This window comes from Balaenoptera acutorostrata, chromosome 5, assembly GCF_949987535.1.
Source record: "Balaenoptera acutorostrata chromosome 5, mBalAcu1.1, whole genome shotgun sequence".
Lineage (NCBI taxonomy): Eukaryota > Metazoa > Chordata > Mammalia > Artiodactyla > Balaenopteridae > Balaenoptera > Balaenoptera acutorostrata.
The window spans coordinates 71,714,963-71,725,900 of NC_080068.1; the positions used below are offsets into that span (position 1 = coordinate 71,714,963).

The 10,938-nt window shown below is 39.5% G+C and overlaps 1 protein-coding gene across 1 annotated transcript in view; it reads left to right on the top strand.

Moving 5' to 3' along the window:
* Nucleotides 1-10,659, top strand: part of TXK (TXK tyrosine kinase) — a 48,030-nt gene extending 37,371 nt beyond the window's left edge. The window contains exons 10-14 of the mRNA XM_007180762.2: nucleotides 609-825; nucleotides 3,357-3,421; nucleotides 5,477-5,595; nucleotides 7,627-7,784; nucleotides 10,471-10,659. Of these exons, the coding sequence (XP_007180824.1) occupies nucleotides 609-825; nucleotides 3,357-3,421; nucleotides 5,477-5,595; nucleotides 7,627-7,784; nucleotides 10,471-10,539 (628 nt within the window). The 3' untranslated portion in view covers nucleotides 10,540-10,659. The remainder of the gene's footprint in view (nucleotides 1-608; nucleotides 826-3,356; nucleotides 3,422-5,476; nucleotides 5,596-7,626; nucleotides 7,785-10,470) is intronic.
* The last annotated feature ends 279 nt before the right edge of the window (nucleotides 10,660-10,938 follow it).

The window sequence follows — 10,938 nt, forward strand, 5'->3', positions numbered from 1 at the left end:
GCAGCAGCGAAGACCCAACACAGCCAAAAATAAATTTAAAAAAAAATTATTTTAGTGTGTGTACTTTAACAGGCAGTATTTGAGGACTTGTTTGTGTGTGTGTGATTACTAAATACAGAGAAGGGTTTCACGTTGGTAAATGTTTTTCAGTCTTCAATTTAATCTAAAAATTTCCTTTCAATGCCTTTATTCTTTAGAATTTAATATTCTTTTTAATGCGCATCAATCACTCTTTCCTCCCTCCTGTCTGTCCAGAATTTTTTGTCTAAGCAGCTGCAGTTGGGGAGGTTGAAACTGAAGGAACAGGAACTGGGCAAGGAGCAGCAGTACTGAGGAAGCAAAAGGCTTACAAAATGGAAAAGAGAAAAGCAGAACATGGGGCATGTACTATTCTGTATGTACAGTGACTTAGGAAGTACCGCGTAAACTCTCAACCCCACTTTCTCAGCGCATAAAGTAGAAAGGAAACTGTTCTGCTTTCTCTGTGGTTGGGTTAATTTTAATCATAGCTTGATGATGAACATTATATGGAGCTGGTAAATATCACCAGTTGATTTCAAACACTTCAGAATGCAAAAACGGTTCGGGTCTGTGTTTTTCTTCAACAGGAAGTTATCTCATTCAAGGCTCGTTCAGCTTTATGGAGTGTGTATACAGCAGAAGCCTCTTTATATTGTGACGGAGTTTATGGAAAATGGCTGCCTGCTTAACTATCTCAGAGAGAGGAAAGGAAAACTTAGGAAGGAGATGCTACTGAGTGCATGTCAAGATATCTGTGAAGGAATGGAGTATCTGGAGAGGAACTGCTTTATCCACAGGGATTTAGTAAGTACGGTGCAAATTTGCTGATTATGTATATATTACACTTGTATTCAGAAGGACATGATAAGTTAGGACTTTCAATACTTTGAATAATGCATTCTTTGACTTAATTTTTAAACATTTTCCTATTTGTGTAACCTGTTGGGAAATGTAGCTTTATTTTTAATTGCTCATTGATGCTGGAGCCAAGTAAGGTGTTACTCTAAATACGCCTTGAAGTAATTAATCACCACACTAATCAACTAACTAAAACTAATTTACTTTTCTTTCCTCTTCCCCCTCTCTTCTTCCTTCTCTTCCTTCTATCTTCCTTTCTTTCAACCAATAACCAAATATGTATTGAGTGCCTATATATGCCACGCCCTCTGCCAGGTGCGGGGTACAATGCTGAAGAACCCCAGTGGGTCTCACCCAGGGGTGAAACTGCCTCAGGTGGAGGTGGTTAGGTTCTTGCAGTATCACAGCAGCACTATTGGCATTATTGAGAAGGAGTCAAAATGCTAAACCATTCTGTTGCATAATGCTCAGAACAGCTCTCCAAACAAACAAAGAAGATTGAAGCTTGACTTGCCCCCAAAGCAAATAGCTCTGCTTCCCTGCCTTGCTACCTCCCCTTGAAAAACATTTTCTATCTGCTCCATATTTATTCATGATATTCATACTATTCCTTCTATGTCCTTCCATGTCTCATTTCTAAGTTCCCAAATTAAATCCAATGAGAATTTGAGAGTTTCTGAGAAATCCCTGATACTGTCATCTAGAGGTAATCCTGAACTTCCATCAGCCATCACCAGGGTGACCATATTATTTATCATTCAGGCTGGAATATTTTGGGGAGAGAAAGGAGGCATAATTTCATTGGCCCTAGCACACCATTGCTTGCCCTACACATGACTTAGAACTGTCAGAGCATTTATTATTTACTACTTCCTATAATAGTTGTTTACACAAATATTAGACTCTAAACCCCTTGACATCAAGGCGTAGACTTCTGAGCTGCAATTCAGCATCATGAGAATACAAGTTGCCAATCAATGGCTCTCAAACTTAGCTGTACATTAGAATCACCTGGGAGGTTTAAAAACATCACAGTACCCAGCCCATACCCCTGACCAATGAAATCAGAATCTCTGCGGGTAGAATCTAGTCCTCAGGATTTTTGGAAAATTTCCCTGGTGAGTCCACTGTGCAGTCAAGATCGAGAACCCTGCTCAAGAGCTAGTTGAAATCTCGCTTTTGTTTCTTACTAGCCATGTGACCTTGAGTAAGGTAGTTAACTAGTAAAGTGGTATTAATTATAGCACCTCCCACATATGGACTTATTGGGAGGATTACATGAATTAATATGTGTAAGCACTTAAAACAGTGTCTGGCACATAGAAAAGCTCAGCAATGCTCGACCATTGTTTTGCGTGCCTCTTGGCACATTCCCCAGGGTCCAGCCCGTAGTAGCCATTGAGCACATTTTTGAATGTATGGATCTGGTATCAATTCCACCTAACTCACTTTCCTGGTCTCTGCAGTTTGTCCTTCCTGATAAGGATTAGAATTCAAAATTCAGTCAGGTGACAGTTCTGGTTATTCTATTTGCTCCAGGTGGCTTCCTGCAATCCCTCCTAGTCTTGGTTCCTTCCTTGATTGCTTTCCTTTGAGTTCTGTTTTCTCCACCCACATGCCACTTAAAATATATTAGCCAGCTATGAGTCTTTTCTCAGTCGAGGGTTTGCCTTGTGGTTTAGCTTTGAGATCATTTGCTGGCACTTGTCAACATCTTCCAAACTGGCTCCTTCTGGCTCTCCATTTCAAGTTTTTTGCTTTTGTTTTTGAACTAACTGAACCACAAATTATCTCAAAAGAGAAAAATTCTATCAAACCATTGGCCTACATGAGGCTAAATAACCAAGTCAATGATTTTCCTGACTAAGCTGACCGAAAATGGATTGTTTTGGCATCAAATAGGTTGTTTCTGAATTATATAGTACTGTATTTAATTCACTGTGGTAATTTAATAAATATGAAAATATTGTAAAGAGTTATGTTCAATGAAATGTAAGTTTTAAAATACAGTTTCTTTGTTTTTATTAGCAATTATATATAATGACTATCCCAAAGATATACAATGACGATCTGTTATTTTTCATGCATATTGGACTTTCCTCTTTTTATTTATGAAGATAAAATTTTAAATACAAACTATTTTTTATACCAAGATACATAGTTTATTATCTCTTAGATTGAGTTAATCCTGATACTTATCAAGGATACTTCTTGAGAAAGATTACACATTTTAAAAAGGAAAAGTGTTAAAATTTCTTTTCTTTTTTTGTCATTTCTTTGAAAAGTCATTAAAATCCATCACATGAGGGCAGATACATTAAATCATATATAGCATCGATAGGTATCACCATGAAATAACATGGCTGTTCACACAGAGAGGTAGTGCTGGGGCCCAAAGAAACTAAGGAAAAGGAGAGTAGAAACTCTGGAAAGAGAAACTTTGTATTCACACGTGGGTTCTTTCCTTCTCCCTATAGGCCGCGAGGAATTGTTTGGTCAGTTCTACAAGTATAGTAAAAATTTCGGACTTTGGAATGACAAGGTACATGATATTCTTTTTGGTTTGTTTACTCACAGGAGGGAATCTTACATTAGTCTACAGACAAATTGAAGATGTTCTTGGCTTTGCTTTTCTTTCTCTGGGGCAGTGTTGATGTGGTTGTATGGCCTGTTGACCCACTTTGAACTTTAGGACATGCACCAGTGTTCGCTGTGAGGGAAACGGAGGCTGTGGGCTATTCTTCTGATCTTCTTTCAGGCGGTTATTAATAAAGCTATGCCATATCTTAAAATTCAAAAGAATTTCTCAGTCTACTTATCATATATATAAGGTTAAGAAAAAAGCTTTCCTTGTATATGTATATTTCTAAAATAGAGGAAGAATAAATTTGTTTTCTCAGCTCTGATTTTTCTGCCATCATCATGCATTTCTCTTATCAAGTGGAGTAGCTGACTCTAAGCCTACAGCACAAGAGTGTGAATCATCTGACCTTATTTTCAGCAACTCAGTGCAGTTTACAGTTTGCATCTCCTTTCCTTCAGGTTGCTAGAAATTTCATCCCAGTGATTTCACGGTTTCTCCCTGATGCTCTTCAGGGTCACAATCCAAATTCTGTGTGTCTCATGGGGCCACATACTGGAGATGGCCTGTCTGGTCCCTGTTGTTATCCATTGACACTGGCTTCCTTACAGCCGCCATCCTCCTCTTTTGTCTTTGGCTGGCCATCCACACAGGTGGCCGCTGACTCATCTTGAATTTCTGCCTGTAAGATTCCTTCATGTCTGATATTCGCCACGACTAGAGCTCTCCACGTGGCTAAGGCCCCATCTGCCTTGGCACACCCATAGCCATTTGTCCTCTGGAATCTTTCTGTGTTTCCCAGGGCTTGGCCTGGGAAAGAGGACACAGGTTCTGTTTTGCTCTTGAATCCCACCAACCGACTGTAGGGCAGTGGGGTCTTCTTTCGCTGCAATGTGACCAGGGCAGCCCTCATAGGGTGCAGGGTACAGGACCCTACCTCAGCCTCCCCATAGTGTCTAATACTCCTTCCCTTTCTTTCGAATCTCTCCCACACCCCCAGCACAAGGGATATTTTTGTAGCAGGATGGATGGTGGTGGTAGTGAGATATCATTTGTATTCATGAGCCATTCTCCCAGATATTTTGTTCATAACTCAGTCCTTCTCCTTCTCTGGAAAGTCTAGACTTTTGAAACTCAAAAGCTATAAAAAAAAATGGCTCTTTTCCTTTTGTTTTCTGTTATTCATTCTTTCCTCTAGTAGAATGACCTCTGGCTCAATAAAGGACTTAAAGGTGCGGTGAGGTAAGGTATATGGGAAACAAGTGGGTGTGTGGGGAAGCATTAATAAATATATTAATTTTATATTGAATATATATAGTATATATAGCATACTATATATATATATAGTATTTCAAAAATACTATATTGCATACTCAAGGAGCTACACAGCACACGTTAGCTATCCTCTCTTTTCTCCAGATTCCCACACTTGGATGTTACTGTGTATGATTTTCAAAAAAGAGAGAGGGTTTAATTTTGTTGTGTTGTTATTTTTTTTTAAAGGAGATGATAGTTGTTCCTGATTTATTTCCATTTGAATAAAGGCATTAGAGATTTTATACGCCAAATGTATTACGTTCAAATACTTTTATTTTTCCCCTTTCTGTCCTGCAAAAATTATATGTATATAGAAAGAAAATAAGGCATCAAACTTCAAATTTATTCTTTCACATATATTTATCATTTTTAAAAAATAACCTTGGTTGTTAGTGCATTCAGCATGCTTCTTTGCAGAATTAAGAATTTATCATAACTAATCAGTGGGGCATGTTTTAGACTGAAGAATTGCTATGGTTTTCTGAGATCCAAATACAATAAACGCAATTGAGGCTTGGTTTAAGGAGGAAACTCTATAAGGGCTACTTTCTCACTTTGATAGCAAGAAGAGAAGGTATACTGAACCTTTCTGTGGTAAAATACTTTGTATTTTAGAAATCAGAGTTAACTAAAAGGATTTGAAGTAAACTGAACTTAGAGGTAATTAACACAATGTGCTCTGAAATCTCATGGCCCTAGGTACGTTTTGGATGATGAATATATCAGTTCTTCTGGAGCCAAGTTCCCAGTCAAGTGGTCCCCTCCTGAAGTTTTCCATTTCAATAAGTATAGCAGCAAATCTGATGTCTGGTCATTTGGTGAGTGAATTCGATGTTCATTTGTTGGAGCTTGATTTAATAAAATAGAGATTGCTCTTTTTTTTTTTTTTTAACTTTGGGTTTATTTATTTATTTATTTTTATGGCTGTGTTGGGTCTTCTTTTCTGTGTGAAGGCTTTCTCTAGTTGCGGCAAGTGGGGGCCATTCTTCATCGCGGTGCGCGGGCCTCTCACTATCGCGGCCTCTCTTGTTGCGGAGCACAGGCTCCAGACGCGCAGGCTCAGTAATTGTGGCTCGCGGGCCCAGTTGCTCCGCGGCATGTGGGATCTTCCCAGACCAGGGCTCAAACCCGTGTCCCCTGCATTGGCAGGCAGATTCTCAACCACTGCGCCACCAGGGAAGCCCGAGATGGCTCTTTAAAAAAAAAAATTTTATTTATTTATTTTTTATTGGAGTATATTTGCTTTACCATATTGTGTTAGTTTATACTGTACAGCAAAGTGAATCAGCTATATGTATACATGTATCCCCTCTTTTTTGGATTTCCTTCTCATTTAGGTCACCAGAGAGCACTGGGTAGAGTTCCCTGTGCTATACAGTAGGTTCTCATAAAATAGAGATTGCTCTTTTAACTTTGACTTCTTAATATGATGTAGCTAAAGGTCTTCTTATAACTGTGTTTCTGTCTTAGGTGTTCTAAATACATCAGGCTGTCTTTGGCAACTGGTGTCATACACCTTCTTACATTAAGTTTGCCTTTTGGATCTTTTCCTTTCCCACTGAGCACTTGCTGTAAAACCATAACAGAGTCTACTGATCTAGAAAACGAACTCAGCCAACTTTCCCACACCACAGAGACTTGCAAGAAAAACTGATCTTATGGCATCATTGAACCTTGAGTGTAATTAATAAACTTCATTGTCTGACTTTGAGTGATGCCATCTCATTTACATTATCACCTTCCTATTTTGTGAAATTAGACATAGGCTTCCTTGGGATCTATCAATTGCTGTTTATATTGGGTAATGTTCTTCATTGAAAAAGAGATACTGTGGACCTCTGTCCCATGGAGTTTGTTCTTTGAGTTGACTTTCAAAAAATGGCAACAAATGTATAATAATCTATCTATTCTCTTTCACCTGTACCTTTCTGGGTGGCTTCTTGGCTTTGGAGAGACATCTGCACCCTCAAAGGGTGTGAATATTATTGCCCACAATAAGGTTAAGCTTGTATTGATCTCATTAGCTCTCCACTGACATGTGGTAGTCTTGGCAGGTGACATTATAAGCTCTACTGGAGAGCAGTTAAGTTGTGAGACCAGTGGATAGCAACACAAGGATCTCATCAGGTGGTTGTAGAACATTTAGAACTCCTTGAGTTTTACTTGACCACTTGTCTTTCTTCATCACTGTACAGTGAGCTTCTTGAGCACATAGACTGGTTTCAGCCTAAGAATCCTCTGGCTCTAGCATAGGCGTGGCCTCTGATCAATACCTAATACATATTTGTAGAATAAGTGAATAATTAAATGAACTCAAATTGGGAGCCTTGAAGGAGTTTCATCAATCAATCAATCAATGATTTTTGAACACCTGCTTATAAACAGAGCCCCTGCCAGATTTTCTGGGACTCTACCCAGCAGTCTTTCAGTGAGAAGATGGGAACGCATGCCATCTACTGGCTGGTAAACTCTTGGCTTTAGCAGGCAGCAGGGGATCACACAATTCTGTCATTTTCTATGGAATGGCAAAGTTTCACTGATTTCAGGGTGTGGAGACATGAGCAGTACTTTGAAATGAAGATGCTGCCAGCATTCTTCTTCCAATAAGGAGGCAGTCATGACCAATGGAAAAGGAAAGGCATTGTTTTCACTTGGAATATATTCAGTTCATAGGCCTCTTCAAAAAGTAAGATGCACAGGGTCTGCTTCCTAGATAGAACTGCTGTCATTCTGGATGATTGTAACTCAATGACTGCAGGAGGAAAATAATGGGTTGTAATTTGAAACATCTGTTTCAGTTCCAAGTAACCATTTCTCTAACCTCTTATTTTCATGCATTTTATTTGCAGGAGTTTTGATGTGGGAAGTTTTTACAGAAGGAAAAATGCCTTTTGAAAATAAGTCAAATTTGCAAGTTGTGGAAGCAATTTCTAAAGGCTTCAGGCTGTACCGACCTCACCTGGCACCGATTTCCATATATGAAGTCATGTACAGCTGCTGGCATGAGGTGAGTGTCCCTTGCTTTCCTGCAAAGGTTGGCAGTTCCAGCATCTGAGAGTAGATCTGGTTATCACCCACATTACTTCAGGACTTTGTCATGGCAGGAAAAGGTGTCTATTTCTCAGTAATGACCCCTGAGAGCCAGAAGTACTTCCACTACAAAATCATTAATCCATTTTGTTTTTAACAATGGCCTTTCATCTGAGGAAACTCAGTGCATTTTCTAAGTCTTATCTTGCTGAAGTTGGTTCCTGCAGAAACTCTCAATGTTATAAAGCCTCAGTGATGCGACGTTTTACTCCTTTTAAGAACTGCTGGGTGGAAACTAAGGGTAGAATCGGGCTTGTTCAATTTCCACATTGAAAGAGAAGGATGGTGTTTGTATTTACTTCACTCTAATTTGTCTTGCTTTTCCAAGGCTAAAAGTAATGGGTTTCATCTCTCCTATGGCACTCAAGACTCCTGATAGAGAGATTAAACGAGAATAGAAATGAAGGCAGAAAGTGTGCCAGGAACTTCTACTGGGAAAATTATCTCCTGGGAGGCCAATTTCTCTTTTACTTGAAACGCCAAGCTTGAAAATAAAGCCAGAGGGTTTATATCCCATCTCTGTCTTTTCTGGGCACTGACTCAACACACCCCTCCCCTTCATCAGACCCCTCTGTGATTCTGACAGTTCTCTCTTTCCAGCTGACTGATTCAGCCCAGAAAAAACTACAGCTGGATGAGGATTTCCTCCTGGCTGAAAAAGAAATCACTTGACTCCCAATTCACAAACACTAAAAAAATTCAATATTTCAAGAGTGACATGGTTGTTTCCATTCCAGAGAAGTATTAATTTTATAAAGATCCCCAGTGTATGAAAATACTTTGCATATGATTAACTGTTCTGCAAGGAATCTTGAAAGACATAAAAAGTATTAAGTAAGCTGTTAGTAGCAAACAGATGTCTTAAGAGCATCTTTGCAATAACAATATAAATAGCTTAGGAATATATATTGTATATTAAGTAATATACTTGTACATGCACATACAATATAATACTTATTGAGATTTTACATATCTGTGGAGAGGAGACAGAGAAAGGAGTAAATAAGATGCTGACGAGAGGACGAAGTAAACGAGGCGCTTATGCACCTCTAGATTCAAACGTGATTATGTTAGCAGTGATACACTTGTTTCATAGGCTTTACTACCTGCACAACCTCAGCACCAGCAAAAAGCTCCACTATTTATTCTTGAAGTCTCAAGGAGGACTCTCATGTGTGCTCACATATCCTTCTGCTGTCCTTTAATTTTTAAATTTTATTTATTTTATTTTTTAAAAATTTATTTTATTGAAGTACAGTTGATTTACGTTGTGTTAATTTCTGCTGTACAGCAAAGTGATTCTGTTATACATATATATACATTCTTTTTCATGTTCTTTTCCATTATGGCTTATCACAGGATATTGAATATAATTCCTTGTGCTATACAGTAGGACCTTGTTGTTTATCCATTCTATATATAATAGTTTGCATCTGCCAAACTCCCACTCCATCCCTCCGCCACCCCCTTCCCCCTTGGCAACTACAAGTCTGTTCTCTATGCCTGTGAGTCTGTTTCTGTTTCATAAATAAGCTCATCTGTGTCATATTTTAGATCCCACATATAAGTGATATCATATGGTATTTGTCTTTCTTTTTCTGACTTACTTCGCTTAGTATGATAATCTCTAGGTCCATCCATGTTGCTGCAAATGACATTATTTCATTCTTTTTTATGGCTGAGTAGTATTCCATTGTATATATGTACCACATCTTCTTTATCCATTCGTCTGTCGATGGACATTTAGGTTGTTTCTTGCTCTCTCCTTTTATTGATGCCTTCTGTTTACAAGCCACTAAGGGTGGTGTCTCCCCGCTAACCCTGCTGCCAGGGACCTCTGTGAGAATGTGGCTACCATGAGTAGTTCTATTTCCCATGGATTTCAAAGATGCCGTGGAGATTCCTCTTGGAGCCAAAGTCAAACCGCATCCCACTGTGAAGTAGGAAAAAGGCTCCAATCCTTGGTTTCATGGTTGGAGATTTTGTTGACTGAGCCTTAAGACAGCACAGTCTGTGCTCCAAGACCTGCAAAGTCCCTCATGAAAACATGCCTTTTGCTTTTTGACTAAAATCCATCTTTCTACAGGGGGTCAGGTGTAGTGAATAATTGGGGCTGAGCTTGGGGGCTTGGGGCTCTAGAGGCCCCTCTCTCCCAGCTCTTCCTTTACTCTGTGTATCAAGTCATCCAAATAGATCTCTAGGGCAGTACTGTCCAATGGAACTTTCTGTGATGATGGAAATGTGCTATGTCTGCACTATCCAATATGGTAGCCACACCTGGCTATTGAAGAATTGAGAAGTGGCTAAGTGTGACTGAGAACTGAATTTTAAAATGTATCCTCTTTTAAGTAATTTGAATTTAAATAGCCACATGTGGCTAGCGTTTGGAGCTCTAGCTATTTTACTTTTGGAGTGCTCTCTACCCTTATATTTTCACACGCATGCCTCGCTCAACTGCCATTCATGTCCTGCCTATCAGCCAAGATATCTTTCTCTTCCATTTGTGGTGAGCCAGCCCGGATCCAGGTCCTGCCAGCAAGTTCCAGAGCTGGTGTCTGAGTGGGTCTTAAGCTGAGCTGACCACTTCTACTTCCCTTTTCCAGAAACCTAAAGGCCGCCCGACGTTTGCTAAGCTGCTGCAGATTCTCACAGAGATTGCAGAAACCTGGTGACCTGAAGAGAATGCCAACCCCAAGGATCGTGGTGCATGACTGTCACAAAAGGAAACCCTGGGTGGGGTCACTGATGGTGAATATCTTCCTTTAGAGTCGCTGACTCCTGGAAACGGTTCAAAGATCACAGGCTTTTCCAACTTTTTAAAGCTTAAGAATATTCTGACAATAATTTTTCTACGTGTGTTTGACAGTGACTCCTAAACTCGGATTTTTCTGTAATATTCTTCATGTCCCATATGTGAAGAAGGGAAGAATGCTCCGTAGTGGTCTTTATGGTGGTTGCTGTTCACAGGAAGAGCCAGAGAGCCCTTGAGCACACCTGAGAACCTGATCCTTTACCGAGGAAAAGACTGAAGAGGAGGAACATCCTTTATTTTGGTGGCCCATGCATGGAAG